The sequence below is a fragment of the Hemicordylus capensis genome, chromosome 4 (assembly GCF_027244095.1).
Source record: "Hemicordylus capensis ecotype Gifberg chromosome 4, rHemCap1.1.pri, whole genome shotgun sequence".
Classification (NCBI taxonomy): Eukaryota; Metazoa; Chordata; class Lepidosauria; order Squamata; family Cordylidae; genus Hemicordylus; species Hemicordylus capensis.
In genome coordinates, this window is record NC_069660.1 from 286,283,573 (window position 1) to 286,306,189 (window position 22,617).

General features: G+C 39.5%; 1 protein-coding gene across 9 annotated transcripts in view; it reads left to right on the top strand.

Moving 5' to 3' along the window:
• The window catches only part of VPS13B (vacuolar protein sorting 13 homolog B), a 714,157-nt gene that overhangs the window by 433,035 nt on the left and 258,505 nt on the right, over positions 1-22,617 (top strand). For all 9 annotated transcript variants that reach the window (XM_053245154.1, XM_053245151.1, XM_053245153.1 and 6 more), the window contains 3 exons: positions 10,784-10,987; positions 16,957-17,083; positions 19,003-19,146. In XM_053245154.1, coding sequence (XP_053101129.1) covers positions 10,784-10,987; positions 16,957-17,083; positions 19,003-19,146 — 475 coding nt within the window. The remainder of the gene's footprint in view (positions 1-10,783; positions 10,988-16,956; positions 17,084-19,002; positions 19,147-22,617) is intronic.

Sequence of the window (22,617 nt, forward strand, 5' to 3'; positions counted from 1 at the left end):
AAAGTTTTTGAACTCTGGCACTGTAGGTATTCTTGATGTGATTATTGCATATGTGGTAGAGAATATGTCTTGTCTGTACAAGATCCAAGGCTTAATCTCTGGTATCCCCAATTAGGTAGTAGAGGTGGGAAAGACCTTTATTTGAGATCCTGGAGAGCCGCTGCTAGTCAAGCGATATAAGACAGTTTCCTATGTTTGTTGAATTGGTCATTATTTTAGTGAAGAGGCAATTCATATATACAATGAAGCATTTTAAAATATACCGATGACATTTGGCTCTATTGTTTAACATCTGATCCAGGTATAGCAGGTAGGTCCCTGAGTTCCTCCTTGGAGTCAATATTGTTTAGGTGTGAGTGGATGAACTGAAAATCAATCTTGATAAGGTAGAGTTGCTTATTGTGGGAGACTAAGCAACCCAGACAGTTGTGGAACTAATGTACAAGCTCAGCACTCTCCATGAAGGTTAGGTTTGTGGCATGGGAGTGGCCCCAGATCTGGCCTTGCTCTTGGATTTTCAGGTGATGGCCAAGAGTGCATTTTACCAGCTTTTGCCTGTGTGCCACCTGCACCCCTTTGTGGATTATAAGGACCTTGCTACTGATTTGCATGCCTTGGTAATTTATCAGCCTGAATACTGAAGTCAACTTGACTAGTGTAATCTGCTTTACAAGTGATAAAGACCACTCTTGAAGACAATCTGGTCATAAGAACAACCCTGCAAGAACAACCAAGGCCTATCTAGTCCAGAATCCTGTTTCACACAGTGGCCCACCAGATGCCGCTGGAAGCCTACAGGCAGGGCATGCCTTCTCTCCTGCTGTTACTCCGCTGCAACTGGTACTCAGAGGCATCCTGCCTTTGAGGCTGGAGGCAGCCTATAGCCCTCCGACTAGTAGCTGTTGATAGATCTCTCCTCCATGAAGTTATCCAAACCCCTCTTAAAGCCATCCAGGTTGTTGGCTGTCACCACATCTTGTGGCAGAGAATTCCACAAGTTGATTATGTGATGTGTGAAAAAGTACTTCCATTTGTTGGTCCTAAATTTCTTGGCAATCAATTTCATGAGATGACCCCTGGTTCCAGTGTTATGTGAGAGGGAGAAGAATTTTTCTCTATCCACTTTCTCCACTCCATGCATGATTTTATAGACCTCTATCATGTCTCCCCGTAGTCATCTTTTTTCTAAACTAAATAGCTCCAGGTGTTGTAACCTTTCCTCATAAGAAAGGTGCTCTAGGCCTCTGATCATCTTGGTTGCCCTCTTCTGCACCTTTTCAACTTCTACAATGTCCTTTTTTAGATGTGGTGACCAGAATTGTACGCAGTACTCCAAGTGTGGCCACACCATAGATTTCTATAAAGGCATTATAATATTAGCAGTTTTATTTTCAGTCCTCTTCCTAATGATCCCTGGCATGGAATTGGCCTTTTTCACAGCTGCCTGTGAAAAACTTTCACACTTTCAATGAGCTATCCACCATGACCCCAAGATCCCTCTCACCGACAGCTCAGATCCCATCAGCGTATACTTGCACATTGGGTTTTCGTTCCAATGTGCATCACTTTACACTTGCCAACACTGAACCACATTTGCCATTTTGTCGCCCACTTCTCTAGTTTGGAGAGATCCTTTTGGTGCTCCTCACAATCTGTTTTGGATTTTACTACCTGAAAGAGTTTGATATCATCTGCAAATTGGGCCACCTCACTGCTTACCCCTACATCATTTATGAATAAATTTCTTACCCTGCCTGATTTAAGGTTGTATTTTGATGCTGTTTGTTTGATGTGGTTAAAAGAATGGATAACATTAAGAAATCCCAGAATACTTGATCTGGAAGGATTCGATAGAAGGTTTGGATGGCATTCATATTTGTGGTACGATAAAAGTAAAGTGCATAAAGACTTTCTTAATCATTATGTAAGAAGGAGTCTAATGAGAGTGTGGGTAAAATATAAAAAATGGTTGGAATCTAAAACTCCATTATGGCTATCCCCGATTGAAGCTTTAGCACGTAAAGAGATAAATATGGGGTTGAATGGGGTTCCCATAGGGATTTGTTATGTTTCCAAGAAAAGGGCTGCAAATTAAAAAACCTAATCAAAGTACAAAATTTGGTTAGTAACTGGTTTCAGTACCATCAGTTAAATGAAATCTATAAGAAGGATCTTAAAGTTGGATTTGAGGATCAAATGTCGAGATTTGAGAAGGAGCTGTGTGAAAATGACAAAAAATTAGTTTCTAAGATGTATAAGTTGTTGCTTTTGGAGGAGACAAGAGATGAAGTGGTTAAAACGACTATGATAAAATGGGCTGAAGATGTGAGTCATAATATAGATATGGCAGCTTGTGAAAAATTATGGAAAATGGATTTAAAGTTCACTGCATGTTATACTGTAAAAGAAAATTATTATAAGATGATGTATAGGTGGTACTTGACACCCAAAAAATTAGCATTAATGTATAAAAATGTTCCAAACAAATGTTGGAAATGTGGACATTGTGAAGGAACTTTTTTTTCATATGCGGTGGTCTTGCAGGAAGGCAAAGGCCTTTTGGGATATGATATATAATGAGTTGAAGAAAAATTTTAAAATGACATTTCCTAAGAGGCCAGAATCCTTCCTGCTGGGAATAACGCAAGGAGAGTTTTCCAGAAGAAACTTAACATTTTTTATGTATGCAACCACGGCGGCCAGAATAGTATATGCGCAGAAATGGAAGGACAATGAAAGGCCCTCAAAAGAAGATTGGTTGATAAAAATTTTGGAATATGCTGAGATTGCAAAACTTACAATACTGATAAGGGATGAAAACTTGGAATCTTTTAAAGAAGACTGGAAACCATTCTTACTATACTTAAAAAACTATTTTTCTAATATGGACCTTTCAACAGGGTTTGAAATTTAGTAATAATAGCAGGCTGGGTAGAGCAAAATTGAGTTTGCAATGTGTAGGATATATGTTTTGAATTACTATAGCAATGGTTGACTTGTATAGTTAATGAATTGCGCAGATTGATGAGCGGGAAGTCTACATTTACTTAATTAGATGTAACGGGATTGTTAAGATATTGTAAAAACCAATAAAAAATTTTAAAAGCTAAATTTATGAATAAATTAAAAAGCACCGGTCCCAGTACAGATGCCTGGGGGACCCCACTTCTTACTTCCCTCCATTGTGAAAACTCTCCATTTATACCTACCTTCTGTTTCCTTTCCTTCAACCAGTGAGCAATCCACACATGTACTTGTCCCCTTATCCCATGACTGCTAAGTTTCCTCAGGAGTCTTTGATGAGGAACTTTGTTGAAACCTTTTTGGAAGTCCAGGTATACTATGTCAACTGGATCACCTTGATCCACATACTTGTTGACACTCTCAAAGAAGTCCAAATGTTTGGTCAGGCAAGATTTACCTTTGCAGAAGCCATGCTGGTTCACTCCTAGCAGGGCCTGTTCTTCTGTGTGTTTTACAATTTTATCCTTGAGGATGCTTTCCATTAATTTGCATGGAACTGACATTAAGCTAACCGGCCTGTAATTTCCCAGATCGCCCCTGGATCCCTTTTTGAAAATCGGTGTTACATTTGCTACTTTCCAGTCCTCCGGTACAGAGCCTGATTGCAGGGATAAGTTATATATTTTAGCAAGAAGGTTGGCAATTTCACATTTGAGTTCTTTGAGGACACTTGGATGAATGCCATCCAGCCCTGGAGATTTTCTAGTTCTCAGTTTTTCCAGACAGTTTAGAACATTATCTCTTGTCACTTCTGTCTGACTCAGTTTATTAGCCTCCATCCCCAAAAAGTCTGGTTCAGGATTCAGGAACAGGTATATGCTCAATAACCTTTGCCGTAAAGATGGACACAAAGAACTCATTTAGCTTCTCTGCAACCTCCATATCCTCCTTAATAATCCCTTTCACTCCCTCATTGTCTAATGGTCCAACTGCCTCCCTGGCAGGTTTCCTGCTTCTGATGTATTTAAAGATGTTTTTGTTATTCCCCTTGATGCTTGTAGCTAAATGTTCCTCAAACACTCTTTTTGCCTCCCTTATAGTCACCATGCATTTCTTTTGCCAGAGTTTGTGTTCCTTTCTGTTCTCTTCATTTGGACAGGCCTTCCAATTTTGGAAGGAAGTCTACTTTCCTTTTATGGCTTCCGTGACATTACCTGTTAGCCATGCTGGCACCCTCCTGGACTCAGGAACATAGGAAGCTGCCATATAATGAGTCAGACTATTGGTCTATCTGAGTATTGTCTTCACAGACTGGCAGCGGCTTCTCCAAGGTTGCAGGCAGGAATCTCTCTCAGACCTATCTTGGAGAAGCCAGGGAGGGAACTTGAAACCTTCTGCTCTTCCCAGAGCGGCTTCATCCCCTAAGGGGAATATCTTACAGTGCTCACACTTCTAGTCTCCCATTCATATGTAACCAGGGCAGACCCTGCTTAGCTATGGGGACAAGTCATGCTTGCTACCACAAGATCAGCTCTCCTCCTCAGCAAGATCACCTTTCCTCCTTTTGGGTATACAATCTAACTGGGTTTCTAGTATTGTGGTTTTGAGAAAACTCCATGCATTCAGGAGTGAGGCGACTCTCCTGATTTTTACTTTCAACATTCTTTTCACCATACTCCCCATTTTGGAGGAATTTCCTCTTCTGAAATTCAAAGTGTCTGTGTTAGACTTCCTTGGTTATTCTCTCCATGCTTGTATGCTAAATTTGATTGCATTATGGTCACTGGTCCAGAATACAGCAGCTCAAAAGTAGTCTGGGCCACAGGCAGGGACTATTTTACACTGTTTCTTTGTCAACTCCAAACCAAAGGTCTTTCATCTTCAAATCCCTAAACTTCCTGGGTCTGGGATTATTGAAAGGAAAGTTTGATCTCAGATGAGCCACACATCCCTCAAAAAATGAGGTCTAGTTATGAGGCAGTATTGTGGATTCTATCACTGAGGGGGTTGAACTTGTTATCTGTTAGAAGCTGTGCCTTCTTGGTAGTGGCATACACTCTGTAATGTCATCCACAGAGGGAAAGGTGCTACATCTGTACCTTTGGCCATTTTAGAAGGGCATGTTTTGGGGTGTTTTTTTGTTTGTTTTCAAGATCTTTTAGAGTTTTAGTCTTTAGTTCTAGTCTTTAGTTTTCATATTTTTATATCACCTCTTGCTGGTTTTTGTTTCTGTTGAAATAAAATGTTGATAGTATTGTTGCTTTGCTTATTTTCATTGAATAGTTGAAGCAGTATGTAATTGAAATAGGTAAAAGTAATGAATAATTTTAAAAGTATGGGAAAATACATAAATTGAAAACAAACCTGATGCTTGCTACAACCATACATTCAAATTAATAATGTATTTATTCATGCAGTTTTTGAGAGAGAACCTCAAAGTTTATTGTATATGTCACAAAAGTTTAGTCTTCAAATCCCTTTTGCCTGCTCTGATAAAATTGGCCAAGACACTGTTTTTATTGGTTTTATGACAAAAACTTGCATGATCCAGGATGTATTGACTAAATAGATCTTGCACGCAGCTCATAGTACAAACAAGAAGTCATTTCTGAAAGTCTGATAAAGAAAAAACCCTAGGGATGTTGATGAGTGGGCAAATAAATCAGGAGATAAGCTGTAAAACTGGGCAGACAAAAAATAAAATTCTGGTATGTTTATGGAAGCATGTTTCCATATAGTTAAACAATCGTTCACCGTTTTATGTTACCTGGCTTCTGCCAATATTTATGTGATACAGCATTCAGTTCTGAACATTTTATAGAACTCTGTGGAGGAATGCAGACAGGTGTAAAGCAAAGGCGTTTGCTTTGAGTGATTCTGATTTTAAAGAACTATGATTTTAAGAATGGAGAAAAATCACCTGGAGGATGAGATATTACAAATGGTTCAAATGGTTCAACTGATTTAGAGTGTTGCATTAGGACTACTAGGACCAAAAATACTTTGTGAATGGAAGGCAATATCAATAGGGTGCAAATGCAGAATGTGTATTAATGCACTGCTAGAAAGCCAGCTCCTATCAAGATGGTGAAAATACAGCATGCTGTGTACCTAATATCTTTAGTATAAATATGTGCTGCTTGTTCATATGAGTTAGTTTCATAATATACCTTCCCAAGAGTAATGAAAGACCTGTGTGCCCTGAGAGGAAAGAAGAGCAAAAAAACCCGTGAACAAAAAAATAAATGAACCAACTCTTAACACACTGAAAACAATCAAACTGATATGGAATAAACTGATATGAAATATGTAACAAAGATTATTTTTAGGAAATTGACAAAGCCGCCTGGCCAAATGTAGACACTCAAGACAGGCGTGACGCCGAAATGGTGGTAAACTGACACCTTATCCAATTGTGGTCAAACCACATAAATTGCCATTCCACAGTGGAAACATCTTATAACACATACAGAAATTAAATAACTAAATTCAACATAGAAATGCAGCATACAGAACCAATAAATATACAGAACAACAAAAATATGAAAAAATGATAAATGGTATATATAGGTATCCAGGCAGAGTCCAAGATGTTTTCCGGATAAGGAAATGTGATAAATACATACAGTTCAGGTCATGAGTCCTTGAATTAAAAAAAAAAGCAAGCGACATGCTCTGTGATGTATGCAGTACGGATCATAAGTCCTTAAATCATCATGAGTCCTTAATACAGAAAAAAGCAAGCGACATGCTCTGTGGTGACTTGATGGTAGATGACAAATCAAATAGGGGAGAGCACACTACAGCCACCCCGGGATAAGTAGTTGTTTCGCAAGGTGCTTCATAAGGGGCTGTTTCCCACTGATACAAGCTGAAGGTTGAGTAACATTACTATACATTCAAACTTTACCAAGCATAATAAAGCCTCAGGGTGAACCATAGGAACATAGGCATAGGCAGCTGCCATATACTGAGCCAGACCATTGGTCTATCTAGCTCAGTATTGTCTTCACAGACTGGCAGTGGCTTCTTCAAGGTTGCAGGCAGGAATCTCTCTCAGCCCTATCTTAGAGATGCTGCCAGGGAGGGAACTTGGAACCTTTTGCTCTTCCCAAAGCGGCCCCATCCCCTGAGGGGAATATCTTACAGGGCTCACATGTGGTCTTCCATTCAAACGCAACCAGGTCAGACCCTGCTTAGCTAAGGGGACAAGTCAGCTTGCTACCACAAGACCAGCTCTCCTCTCCCTGATCAGTCACCAACATCTCAGACCCCATCAGTGTATATGTGAAGTTGAGGTTTTTTGCCCTAAAATGCATCACTTTACACTTGCTAATTTTGAACCACATTTGCCATTCTGTTGCCCACTCACCAAGTTTGGAGAAATCCTTCTGGAGCTCCTCACAATCTCTTAGATTTCACTACCCTAAATAGTTTGGTGTTACCTACAAATTTGGCCACTTTGCTGCTTACCCTGACTTCTAGATAATTTAAGAACAAGTTAAAGAGCACTGGTCTGAGTACAGATCCTTGGACGACCCCATTCTTACTTCCCTCCATTGTGAAAACTGTCCATTTTTACCACTGAGCCCTGGTGGCGCAGTGGTAAAACTGCTGCCCTGTAACCAGAAGGTTACAAGTTCGATCCTGACCAGGGGCTCAAGGTTGACTCAGCCTTCCATCCTTCCGAGGTCGGTAAAATGAGTACCCAGAATGTTGGGGGCAATATGCTAAATCATTGTAAACCGCTTAGAGAGCTTCGGCTATAAAGCGGTATATAAATGTAAGTGCTATTGCTACTATTGCTATTTATTCCTACCCCCTGTTTCCTACCCCTCAACCAGTTACCAATCCACACATGAACCTATTCCCTTATCCCATGACCGGTAAGTTTACTCAAGAGCCTTTGGTATCGAAAGCTTTTTGGAAGTCCAAGTATATTATGGCAATTGGATCACCTTTATCCATCTTTATTTGCCTGTTGACACTCTCAAAGAACCTGAAAAAGTTAGTGAGGCAAGACTTGCCCTTGCAGAAGCCAAATTGATTCTCCTCCAACAATGCCTGTTCTTCTGTATGTTTAACAGTTTTGTCCTTAAGTATGCTTTCCATCAATTTACCTGACACAGAAGTTAAACTAACTGGCCTGTAATTTTCTGGATCCCCCCTGAACCCCTTTTTGAAAACTGGGTTCCATTAGCTACTTTTCTGTCCTCTGGTACAGAGCCTGATTGTAGGGCAAGTTATATATTATTGCTAAGAGCTCAGCAATGTCACGTTTGAGTTTCTTCAGAATTTTGGGGTGGATGCCATTTGGCCCTGGTGATTTGTTAATTTTTAGTTTTTCAAGACAGTTTAATGCCCGCATCATCTAGGGGGCCAACTGCCTCCCTGGTAGGTTTTCTGCTTTTGATATATTTAAACTAGTTTTTGTTATTGCCCTTGACACTTCTAGCTACATGCTCCTCAAACTCTCTTTTTGCATCTCTTATTGTTTACTTGCATTTGTTTTGCTAGAGTTTATATTCCTTTCTATTCTCTTAATTTGGGTAGCACTTCCATTTTCTGAAGGACGTTTTCTTCTCTTTTATAGCTTCCCTGACTCTACTTGTTAGTCAAGCTGGTGTCGTCCTGAACCCAAATTCAGGAGGGCGTCAGCATGGCTAATAAGTAGAGTACCTTTCCTCCTTCTTGGTATACATTCCAGCTGAGCTTCTGTTATTCTTTCATTCATTCATTCATTCATTTTCCGTTGTGGTTTTGGATTAACTCCATGCATTCTGGAGTGATTTGACCCTCCTGACGTTCCCTTTCAGCTTCCTTTTCTCAAATCCCCTCATTTTTGAGAAGTTTCCTCTTCTGAAGTCCAGCGCATCTGTGTTGGACTTACTTGGCAGTGCTCCACTTGCATATCAGCTGAATTGGATCACATTCTGGTCACTATTCCCCAATGGTTCTATAACTTTGGCATCTCACACCAGGTCCTGGGCAGCACTCAGGATTAAGTCCAAGGTCACCTTCTCTCTGGTTGGTTCTGCGACCAACTGTTCTAAGGCACGTTCATTTAGTATGTCTAGAAATTTGGCTTCTCTGTCAATACCCGAACATGAATTTGCTCAGTCTGTGTAAGGATAACTGAAGTCATCCATTATTACAGTTCTGTCTCTCTTTGATGCCTCTCTCATTTGCTTCTCCAACTCCAGGTCACACTCAGTGTTTTGATACGGAGGGCAGTAGCATGTCCCTAGTAACACATTTCCTTTCAGTCCTTGTATTGTCACCCATAATGATTCTGTGGAAGACTCCAGTCCTCCTAGTTTTTCTAGCTTGTTGGTTTCTAGCCATATCTCCCACCCAAATTGTTCCTCCATGCCATACTATGTTGTCTGTTGACTTGCTAGTTCCCATTTTGCCAATTTGGATTAGTAGATACTGGTATAATCACAGTCCCCACCTGGCTTAACATATTTGTCAGACAAACCCACCACCATGAATGGGACTGAGTTCTGGTTGAGACTCAGCCCATCTGACTCTGCAGCATCCTTTCTAACAGATACCATGGATGGTTGGTCTTGCTGCCTGAAAGGAGGAGTATCCAGGACCTAGCAAGATCTACCTGCTTTTTGAGCAGAACTCCAGAGATACCACAACCACTTCTACCACCGTAGTTGAGACTGAACTCATCTTAAAAAAATAATAATAATAAATTGCTTGTCTATGAAATGTGATTTTATTTGATGTAATATTTTATTTCCCCAAGTGATTGATTTTCTTAGATTCTGAGCCCCCTGATGACAGATACGTTTGTTTTTGTAGCTGTAAACTATTCTGAATCTATGGGATAGAAGAAGATATAAATCTATTAAATATGGAATTGGCATGCCTGACACCTGAAAACCCCCCAATAAAAATGTTGCATCTTAAGAGGGGAGTACTGTGCCACCTGTTTTCCTGTAGGAAGGAACTTCTGTCACTTATTGGAGCCATTCATATGACCTATCAGGGGGGTGGTGGGAAGGCTTTGCAAAGCTTGCCTTCCTCCCAGACGATCATGGGAGCACTTGGTGGGAGTGCAGGATCAGCACTGCTCTGTGCAGCATTGGATCAGGGCAGATTGCTCTGAGGCCAGGACTTGTTCTGTCCCCTGGGTATCCTACAGTGCACTGTGTTGAGCACGGTGCACTGGGGGGTCAGACAGCCACGGGACAGGTGGAAGAAAATGACGGCTGCTATGGTGGTGGTGGCTGGCCAAAGCAAACGGCGGCGGGCAGCTAGCCATGACCGGCAGACAGGCAGGAGGCCGCATGGTTGCGAATGGGTGGCAGGAAGGCGTGGTTGTGACTGGGCGGTAGGCAGGTGGCTGAGCAGCTGTGACCGGCAGCTGGCCGGCCTGCGGGCAGCCAGAAAATGGTGGCAGTGGCAGGTGCAAAAGAAGATGGGGCGGGGCAGGTAAGAAGAAGGAGGAGGAGGCAGCTGCGGGTGGGAGGGTAGGAGGGGGGAGAAGAAGAAAGTGGGCAGGCAAAAAAAGCAGGGGCAGGTGGGGTGGGGGTAGAAAGCGGCAGCAGTGGTTAACTAGGGGCACAGATACTCTGTGCCAGATCAGAAAGTGTAAATGATTTGGTGGGATATGTTTTCCTGTTAAGTGGTGTGTTCATAAGGAGGATACATTGTTAATTATAAGCTGCAGTTTTGCCATGAAGGAGCAATATGTGAAAGGGTGATAGTTTTTTCTATGCTAGGAAATGGTGGGTATGATGCTGTAACAGCACAAAACTTTAACATGCTTTCTTAGCTCTTTGATTTCTTTCTGCCATTATAGGAGAGCACTGAACCTGGGAATTCTCAGAGATCCTGGATCTGAGGTTGAAGATAGACAGTATCAAATAGATCTCCAGTCTATCAACATTGGTACTGCTCAGTGGGATCAGCTGAAGCCAGAGAAAGAAAATGGTAAAGGAAGGGCATTGCCGGAGAATGAAAGGAATTCTCAAAATCCAGCACTTGAATGGAATATGGCCAGTAGGTAAGGGCTTTAAAACTGTGCCTCATAGAATCCAGTAAATACCATGATTATAACAGCATCCTATTTAACTGAGCTAAACATTTTGGTATTTGTACTTTCTAGTGTGTGTTTGCATTCCATAGGAAACATGTTTTACATGAGCCTGGGATTTGAACAGTACATTTCAAATTGTTGTTTGTAGCAATGTTATACTGTAATTGCCATACAGATACAGTTATGTCTGTATTTCCATAATAGCTTATTATATGGCCATAAAATATAACTCCAGGCTGAAACCTGGCGTTCACATTCCCAGTCTAGGAACAACAGAGTTATAAGCCCTTTTGTAGTTTTATAAAGTTTGAACTAAACTAGTTTAGACAATTTTAAGCCAGGAGAGGACATATATATATATTCCTTCTCCTTTTGGCTCAAAACCATTTTTTCCTGTTTCTATAAATGAAAACAGCTGCAGTTTCTAAAATGTCAAATTTCTGCTGATTTGTTGATATGCAAAAAAGGTTTTGGAGCTCAAACCTACTTAGAGATGTTGCTTTGACATCTTCCATTTTTAGTAATGCATTTTGATAGTTTTCTTGCAGTAGACCTTGATTCTGTCACACACACACACCCAATTGCTGGTCAGAATGACCCTGTTCAGATGACACGGCACATACAATGAACACAGATATATGTATCTGACCTTCACACATTCATCTGACCTTCTGAACAGAGTCTACATAGGCTCTGTCAGCACAATCTGAAACCTGAAACAGAAAAAGGGTATGCTATAGATTGTGCAAGAAGCGTTTTTGGGTTTTGGCTCAGTTCAGAAGGTTAGATGAATCTGTGAAGGTCAGAGGTGAACAGGCATGATCTGACTGCCCTGCCCATACATTCATCGCAGGCAGTATATCATTTGCACACACATCTATTGTCTGACAAACAGATATGAAAATTTGATTCCATTCACATGGAATTATAAACAGCCATGGCAGAATCTATGTAAGGATATTTTTGCATTAAGCCAAAATACCACTTTAAAAAATATTGGCTGACATCCCTACTAATGGTGCGGAAGTGCTGTGTGCAGAGAGCCTCTGCAATACTACAGAGGAATAATCAGGAATTCCACTTCACAGGCAGGAGGACAATTTTTGCCAATCTCTCCTTCCCCTGGAGGCATTCTTTTAACACCCTAAATATGTCCCTGAGGGCTTTTGGACCTTCAGGAACATATTTAGGGATGAGGGAAGAATATCAGCTATACATAATAGTTTTGCAGCCAATGCCTCCACAACATTAGTGGAGATGTCAGCTGTTGATTCCTGAATCATACATAATATTATTTGTATTTTGGTATTTCAGTAATCATATCCAGACCATTCAGCTTGCCATGGGAAAGTTCCCATATATTCAGGATCCTGAGTCACCCCATAATAGAAATAAATTGTACAGAATTAGTAACAAGTCAGTTGAATTAACCTCAGAAGCCATGGTGAAAGCTACAGTGAAACATAAAGAGCTGAGTTCGTTAATAGCCCAGGTCAGGAGCCAAGACCAAGAAATGGGGCACAAATGAAAGCAGAGGTAAGGCAGGCCGTGGGGTAAAGCAGTGATAGGGGTAGTTGTCAAAGGGGCAAGCAATCTAACACAAGAGGAAGTGGAGGCATTCATCTTGCACAGAACTGTCTGTGTTAGGACAAGATGTTTTTTTAAACATAGTTTAGAAGCTTACACTGAAACTCTTTCATGTGCTTCACCTCACAGTATTTCACATTTGATGCTTTTGTAATCAGACAAGGCAAGTTTGTTTAGCAGTGAGTAGCCTCCAGTCCAGACTATTTAGTCAGTCATGACTAGCGTTCCCTGTAACAGGGATTTTCAGATGTTGTTGAAAACAGCTCTCCTTATCCCTAACCAAAGGCCATTGCAGCTGGGGAGCATGGGAGTTGTAGTCAACAGCATCAGAGTATCCCTGTTACAGGGAACTCTGGTCATGACTAAGTCCTTTTGAAATTTATAGAACTCAGATTAGTCAGTGGTTCTTAGTCATGACTAACTTAAGTTCTAAAAAAATCAGAGGGACTTAGTCATGACTAACTTAAGTTCTAAAAAAAATCAGAGGGACTTAGTCATGACTAACTTAAGTTCTAAAAAAAATTAGAGGGACTTAGTCATGACTAACTTAAGTTCTAAAAAAAATCAGAGGGACTTAGTCATGACTAACTTAAGTTCTAAAAAAATCAGAGGGACTTAGTCATGACTAACTTAGTCTGGATTTTTAAAGAAGTTGGCTTCTGCAAAAGCATATCCATTTTTGAACATTGCAAGGGATAGCATGCAAGTAAATATTCAATCACCTGTTATCCAGATAACTTTTCTTTGTTTCCAAGTTTTAGCCCTCAGGTTGTAAAAGGTCTTAAATGTGTCTCCATTCTTTTTCCCCCATGCACTGTTTCCCAAATGCAACCATTATGGTTGTATGTGACCCTCAAGGACCATTTCTAAATCATAAAAGTTAGCAGTAGTCTTTTAAAAAACTATTTTTTAAAACTGCTTTTGAGAATTGAAAATGTGATTGCCAAGTTTCAATCTAGAGTGACTTTTATTATCAATGCTATAAACCCCAGAAAAGTGCAGTTTACAATGGAAATGCTGACACAACAGGAACTCTAGCAGTGATCATGATAACTATATAGTATGCACGTTTGTAAAAACAAACCACAGGTGGGGCCCCCATCAGATACCCTGAAAATTAAAGAGCCTTTAAAAGCTCTGTAAATGCTTCAATGTTCTTATCTATTAGATGAAATAAAATGTGCTGATATTTCTAACTCTGAATCTCTTGATGTAGAACATCAAAAACTGCTGTGGTGCCTTCAGCTGAAGCACTTAAGGACTGGATCAATGACAGTAGTTTAAATGATTGAGACAGATTTCAGCTTTTAACTGTTATCAAAAAGACTAGATAACCAGTCAAAATGTAAGAAAATTAGATCATGGTGTATTCCTGCGTGCAAGTGCATTAATGGAGGGATTACCTTTCTTTCTTTTTGAATGCCATTTTCTGTGCTCATGATGGCTTCAAAACCCCTGGTATATAGGTGTCACTAAGGTCCCTAGATGTCTTATTTCAAAGAGTGCCAAGTATCTAATGGAGCTTTCTAAACATCCCTGTAGGATGACTTATCAGTTAGAGAGCTGGTTCAGATGTGTGGCTCCCCCCGCCACCTTCTAATGGGCATTCAAAACATGTGGAAAGCATAAGGCTGGAAAGGAAAATCCAAGTGGATTTTACAGGAAAGCTCTGATAAAAGGATACCGTCAGCTGCTGTGTCCTGATATTTCCTGAAAATCCATGTGGATGTTTAATTGTGCAGGCCTCTGTGGATTGAGCACAGACTTGAACGCACTGTAGGTTTATCAGTAGGCAAGGTCAATTTCACATAGGTTACAGTGCTATGCCGTCTTTCTCTCTCTTTTTTTCCAACAGTATTGCTCTGATTATTATTTCTCAATACCTAAATATATAGACTGACATACTGCGCAAGGAAGCACAGGTGGTTGGAGCACTGCCTGCACGCTGCATCTGTGTGTAAGCACTGCTGATGGTGTTCCATAAGAGGACAGTTCCGCTCCATCATAAAGTTACACAAATGCAGTTGTGCAGTGGGACACACATTGGCAATAATGCATGTCCAGGTGTGCAAGTGTGTTTGTGTAACTTTATGATAGAGCAGAACTGCCCTCTTCCACAACACCATTTGGCAGTGTTTACACAGTGTGGGCAGTGCTCCAATGGTCCACGTTTCCTTGCATGATACATCAGTCATGGTTCAGAGATTTCCCACCTCCCTTTTCCAGAGTGGCTACATGACTAAGCAGCCAATATTCTTCACAGTGCTGTCCAGGAATATTTATTTATTTATTATTTATTTTTACATTTATATCCCGCTCTTCCTCCAAGGAGCCCAGAGCGGTGTACTACATACTTGAGTTTCTCTTTCACAACTGGCCCAGAGTCACCCAGCTAGTTTCATGGCTGAATGGGGATTTGAACTCGGGTCTCCCCGGTCCTAGTCCAGCACTCTAACCACTACACCACACTGGCTCCCTATGTTACACAGGCTCCCTATGTTACACAATATGTTACACAGTCACATTGTGCCCAACCAACACTCAACATTTAAGAAAAACATAGAAATCTCATATTTCTATTGAACTCGTCAATATAATTGTTATGTGCAGCTATATCGTATCACACCTGCTTTCTTGTTTTCTCAGTGACTTACCCTAAACAGATGTTCTTTAAAGTGTACAATTGATGGTCGGCTACTTCAATATTTTTGAAAGTCCTGTCTTTCTTTTAAAGTTGTAAATATGTAACAGATGCCTAAGTGGAACTTGGAGTGAGCGTAGTGTGGTCGTAGTACCATCATTCCACCATTCCTCATTGAGGATGTTCATATGGCACACACCTGTGTCAAGTTAGCAGAACACTTAAGGGCATCTCAGTGTAGAAGGCTTAATAAAGAAAGTGCAGTTTTATTTATTATTCTCTGTTTGGGATTGCTGAGACAAACACCTCACTTTTGTAGATAATATGTTGTCCTCAGCTTCACTTTACACCCATATTCATTCCAATTCCTGCTTTAGTTCCCTCCTTAGAGAATCAACTAAAAATGCTGACATTGAGCACATTTTATTGGTGAGGAAATTGCTATTGATGTTCAGTAAAAATATGCAGTAAAGTACTGAATATCCTTCTATCTCTCTGGACACCAATCAATATGTGGAAATTGCAAATTGACACTACTAGACAGCTAAAAATATAATTTTATGAAGTTTTGAATTGATTGGGGTTTTTAATAGCAACAAACAGTTTCAGTTTAGGCCACTCATGTTATCTGGTTGTAAAGTTGTATTCTCAAATGCATTAGTGTGGAAGACTGTTCCTATCACCACTGTGGATCTTTTGTTCAGCTCTGTTTTATTTTTAATTGGACTAAACCATTGCAATTTCCTCTTTTGTTCATTTGTGAAAAGATCCTCATCCTCTTTTGTTCATTGTGAAAAGATAATTGGGATAAATACATTATTAAGTAGTGAACACTGTAAGTGAGTCATGCAGCAGATTGTAAATGGAGTATGTGAAGACCTCTTGATCACACCCTTTTTACATTCCATATGTAAGATGACTGATGGTAGTGAATAAAAAACATTTGGCTTAAGGGAAACCTGGTTAAGACGGGTGTGGTGCTGATTGGGAGGAAAAGGTATTGATAGAAAAATCTGAGAGCACTTTCTCAGCTGAGGTGCTTACTTGAATAACTGTGGATATGATTTCCAGACTGGGGCTCTTGTAAGATTTCTTTCTCTTTCTGTACTGACATAGCTGGTTTGGAAAGGCTGTTTTATCTTTGTGCTGGACAGAACATGCTTCAGCTGTGTCATTGTACACGTTTACACAAAGTTCTAGTATCTTTTCTAGAGAGCCCCTGGTGGCGCAGTGGTAAAACTGCCGCCTTGTAACCAGAAGGTTACAAGTTCGATCCTGACCAGGTGCTCAAGGTTGACTCAGCCTTCCATCCTTCTGAGGTCGGTAAAATGAGTACCCAGAATGTTGGGGGCAATATGCTAAAAATCATTGTAAACCGCTTAGAGAGCTCCAGCTATAGAGTGGCATATAAATGTGAGTGCTATTGCTAGTGCTAGTGCTATTTTCGTGTGCCAGTCAACCTAATTTGCTTGTCTGAAATAGTATGAAAAGTGCAAACTTTTCCCATTGTCAGACTTGCATCGTATTCACAAATCCTACAGTACTTTTGTGTTGTACCTGAGCAGCTAGGAAAACTCTCTGTAGCATAGACACATTTTCTTGGTACACCACCAGTAGGTTGCTCTGAATATCAGCCAGTATTTTCACTACAAAGGTCTTAAAGGATCAGGCTTAAGAATAACCCAAGTTACATTTATTTTTCTTTTAGCATAAGGCGGCATCAAGAACGGAGAGCAATTTTAACTCCAATTTTAACAGACTTTACAGTACGAATAACTGCAGCTCCTGCCATCATTTTCACAAAAGTAATTTCACCAGAAAATTTGCACACAGAGGTTAGTATTTTATTTGAGAAAGATTTACTCACAAGGCTTTTATGTTGCTGCTTATCTTTTTGATTGCAAATCTCTGTAATATTTGTACCAGTGGTATACTTTGTAAATGAAAATAGTTACACAGTTACAATAATAAATTTATAGTGATATCTCACTTTAACATAAAATTAAAACATATTAAGACAAAAATAACATGTGTGAGAGAGAGAGAGTGTATGACATATATTGCAGATTACAAAGTGAGTAAATTGGACATTCTTTTTGTCCTCCATGCCCCCCCATGCTGTTCCCCCAAAATGCAGAGAAGTTATTTTATGGGGTGAAGTATTGTGCCTTTTTTCCTATCACACTAATGGCTTATGGTACCAGAGAGATAGCACCATAGTTGCTCATAAATTTCCTCATAACTCACTGAGGAAGTGACTGTGTATCAACCTGGAAAAAAATTAAGTAATGGTAGGCCAGCCAGTATGAGGAAAAACTTACCTTCTGCACAACAGAAATTTTTAGGGATAAGGATAGGATAGAGTGATTCAAGACAGGAGTGAGGAATATGTTGATCTCTGCTCATCTTTGGATGCTGACAAACAAGATGTTGCAACATATATGCAGAGGACCAGAATATGGATTCAGCCATGATGTAAGGATTTTAAATCAGATCATTTGCCATCTAGCCCTGAACCAGCTACTGAGACAGGTTCTCCTTTGTCACAGACAAATGTCTTTCCAAGAAGGCTAGCCTTCTTTGGGATAGAACACCAAAACCTGGGCATAGCCATGGAGGAAGCCCTTTCCCCATATTGCAGCAAATGTGCGCCCACAGTGTATGTCCTCTGGTACACAGGGAAGAGCCTCTCCAGCCTATCTTGAAGCCCAGATAAGAAGATAGTCTTTTGCACAGCATTCTTTGGGCTCTTAGCCCAGCTGTGAACAAGAACTTTGTCTTGCTACCTGGGATCTTTTCAGCAGATCTTTTCAAATATTAAACCCAAGATCTTATATGTGCAAATCATGTTCTGTGTTGTTGAGCTGTGACCCCTCCCCACAGCATTAACTGCTACTGCAAATGTGCCAGAATGAAAATCTAAAAGAAAATATTAAATGTTAGGGAATTTCTGAGCTGTACAAAAACTATTCAGTAAAAAGTAACAGATGAATTTTATTGTTGCTCTTGTTCAAGAATGTAAATGTTTTGGCTATTCACATTCTCTTGAACCTATTCCCTGGGTGACATTCAGTGAGGAAGGGAGAGGTCTACAATAGATTATCAAGAACTTGAATAGTTATGCACATGTTCTTCATGACATGGGGGATGAGCTTCTGCTTACTAAGCAAGCCTAGCTATTTTCTGCTTTTCATCTCTGAAATGATTTGCCAATAACGTAGCTGTGTATATACAAAGGGCCTTAAAATAGTGGTCATCTAACTATAATGTTGCCAAGATGTCAGTGGTGGTGAAGAGGCAGCTACAAATCAATTAAACCAGTTATCCCTAGGTTGTAACATACTATTTCATTATAAACCAAGATTGTTCAATATGCATATCTGTCTCTAAGAACAGAGAACAGGAAAGTTGTAGTACTGTGCTAAGAAAATGAATAACAGTTCTGACAGCTCGGATTTTGATGCAACTAAGAAACAAGACCTCACATAGGAGACACATGAAACAAAATGTATCTTAACCATCAAATATCCTGCTGGAGGAATAGTGGTATGCTATTCCACTACTCCTCCACCTGATTTCCTTTTACAGATGATGCACAATACTTTTCTGCCTGAAGAGATAAGGAAATGTTAATAGTCCCGATTTAGAGAATATAAATAGGCTACATTGTGCTTGGTCAAAAAAGAAAATTACATAATTGCATAGAAACAGCTGGTATCCATTCAATATGTTTTGCAAACTTTTTCCCCCACAGGAAATTTTAGTATGTGGACATTCTTTGGAAGTGAATATGACAACAAGCCTGGATTTCTTCCTCAGTGTGGCTCAAGTTCAACTCCTACAGCAATTAATACAAGCTAATATGGTTGGATTGGGACCATCCAATAAAGCTGCAGAGGTAATCTCTAAAACCAGCTTTCTTTCAGAGCTACTGTAGTTCATACTGCTATTTCCTTTCTTTTAATGTACATTGACTAGCATATTTTGGCTGGAATTGCAAGTATGGCATGGAAATATTGCTGAAAATGATTCCATGAAGTGTCGAAACTCTCACCCTGTGCCATTTCCATGGCATATGTAACGTATAATTTCAGCATTAGTATGTCTATCAAACCATTTTGGGGCTGCTTTCTGTTTTTTTAAAGAATTATCTTCAACATTTTCATCTCTTGTTGCAATCATTGGCTACTCAAAAATAATCAAAATTGCCTTGATAAATCTCCCAGCATTGAAAGAACACACTGAGATCAACTGCATGAAAATCACTTTAAACCCCAATCCTAAACATCTTTCTGTGAAGTGCTGTTTGTTAGAAATTTCTCTTACTTTTTCTTAGGAAGCTCAAAACAGTTTACTTGGTGGTCTCAGTGGTCTCTCATCTAGGCACAGCTTAGTTTCAGAAATGCTTTAATATTTAGGATTCGAGGGAAATTGGCATCTGGGACATTGATTTAGGATTGTGCCTTAATCCATTGCTAATCAAGTGAAGTTACATTCAGAACAACAATAGGTCCAGTTATATCTGTCATGCCAGTAAGTTGCTGTGGGAAATATTGTAAGAGTTAACAGAAAAGGGCAGTGTTTTCATTATTGTTGAAATGCTGAACATAAGAAATACAATATAGCTTTTCCTTGGATACTTTGCAAACAGGGCCTCTTTTGGAAGTTAGCTTTGAGAGTAAGTATACTATGGGAATATTTGCAATAAATAACTTACAAGGCACTGTTTCCCATCTTTAGTGGAATGGATAGAATCATAAAGTTGAATGTATGCCCAGAATTTTAATTTAGAGATGGTGCTGTTCAGAAATCTGCACTTTCTAGAGCAGGCAAATCTGACAATGAAAATTATTTGCATCGTATCCAGACAGTATCTCTCTCTTGGTAGTCCATTAATGTTTTAGTTGTTGTGGATCTTTTGAAGTAAAATACTTATAGATTGATATTCAGCTGTAGAAACCTTGGGCACAATCCAATGAGATGTTCTATTGCTCAAAACCTTATCAGGATGATCCAGTCACATAGCCGGAGGAGCTTTAAGTATCAAGGAGTACTTCATGAACCAGTAATGCCTGAAAAATGAATCATAGAAAACAAAGATTTAAGGACAGGAAAAGAAAAGCTGTTCTTTGGGGATAAATGTAAATTAATAATTTTGAGAGATAAAAAACCTGTAAGTACTAGAAGGAATTTGAAAAACACTACAATTCTTTTCAGTGAACAATAGCAATAACAAGAATAACTTACACATGAGTTAAAAATGTAAGCTGTTTTTAGGAAATAGTATGCAAAACCTGCCTTCTAGACTTGGATGACTAGTGCCTTGTGGTTTTGATGGACCTCTGCTTGGAACATTGCTTTGGTTTCATCTTGTGATCCCAAGAGTAAAACCTGGAAGACTCAGACTTCTCTTAGCAACTGAGACAGGATCACAACAGTTCATCACATCTAATGGGGCTAAATTCTGGCCATCTACAAAGAAACTGTTAAGAGCAATTATGTAGTCAAAAAAGACTATACCAACTATGATCAAGCAAGGAACAAACAAGGGGGTGCCACAATAATGTGTGTTCATTGGAGGCTTCATGGCAGTTTTCCTTTAAACTTCATGCCAGTTCTCCCATGCCCAGCTGATTTCAAACTGCTTTTTAAATTTTTGTTTTAGCATAAAGACTATCTCTGTAGTTGTTCTAGTCTTTAGGAGCATTGATGGTTTCTTTTATCTGGGAGTTATACAAATTATTTTATGGCTGAGAGATTTTATTTTCCCTCTACTCCCCCTCACAGCCATGTTTTTCTTCCCTGAGGAATGAACAGCCAAAAGAAGAAACGAAGAGCCAAAAATGTGTTATCCTTGCTATATGTTTTTCAGTTCCGATTAGATTATCCCTCACGTTTCCTTCACCAGTAAAGCAAGGCCATCTTCTGTTATCTGAGCTGCAACACCTCCTCCAGCAGGCAGACCTCTGAAGCATTTACAAACTCAAAGTTCAAAGAAAAACAGCAGAAGTATTCAGAGGTTTTGACTGATTTATTATCAAGAGTTTTGAAGCTAAATACATATAGTTTGAGTAGGAAATGACAAATGGAAAAGAAAAGCCATAAATCTGCAAATATTTGCAAGATGTAAATATCGGGTGGGGGGGGATTTTTAGGACTTCACAGGAGATCATTACTAGAAATCAGATACTGACATTCAGAATTTACAAGAGTGCGGGATGGGGAAAACCAGGAACCCTTATCTATGATAATGGTTCATGCTATAAATATTTCTCCCAAGAAAAATAGTAGAAAAACTAATGTTGGTTTGTTTAAACTAAACTGAGTGACACACCAGAAATGAAATAGTTCAAAATGCCTTGAGAAGCCTTATACAATTCTGTATTCAACAATTCTCTTTTCATCTAAATTTCAAATACTCTGTTGGAGGCACACTACCTTACAAAAGAATAAAATAGTCCAAAACTACTAGACTACATTAAAATAATTGAATAACAAGCTTGTTTTAAAATGTGCGCAGAAAGGTTGACTGCCTAAACTGGATGGATTTGGAAGCAGTAATTACTTTGTTCATGACTATCAAGTAATCATCATATTAAAGCCACTTCCAAAAGTACCATATGTAAGGAATAACACATGTATATTTTTGAAACCAGTGTTATAGAGTAAATTAAATGTTTATATTTTAACAAAATAAAAAACATATTGTGTAGAGGACTGGAGAGGAATTATGTAATTAAGGCCAAAGATGGTTGCTGTTTGATCTAACTAGGTGCTGAAGTACAAACATTATTTTATGCAAATATAACAATTTAATTTTCTGCTACCTCATACTATGGTTTTCAGTTGCTAATTCATTCCCAGGTGTCCTATTCTGACTGCTTTCCTAATATTGCCAATCTCATCATAGCTTTTATTTTACATATTGAACTGTTCATGAGATTAAAATATATAGGAAGTAAATAGAGCTTTGTGTGGAAGTGTTCAGCTTTAGTTAATATAAAAAAGATCTCACAGTTGTGTGTGTGTGTGTTAAAGATGCTGCTTCACCAAGTTAACTTTTCATCACTTAAGTAATCCAAAATCACCTTAAACCAAAAAACAGGGGCATAGCAAGGTTGGAGAGTGGACTTTGGGACAAAAAGTGAAGATAGGCCCCCACCCCACCATCTTCTTCAGAGAGGCATGAGGGAGACAGCAAGGAGCAGGCTGTTATCCAGCTGATGTGGGACCCTCCCTCAGAGACCCAGGGACGTTTATCCACCTTTGTTGGGTTCTAGCTACACCCTTGCTGTAGAATGCTACCCACAGAAGAAATATTTGCTAAGGATCTGCCTGAAACAGATTTTGTGTTTTGTTTCAAGCTTGA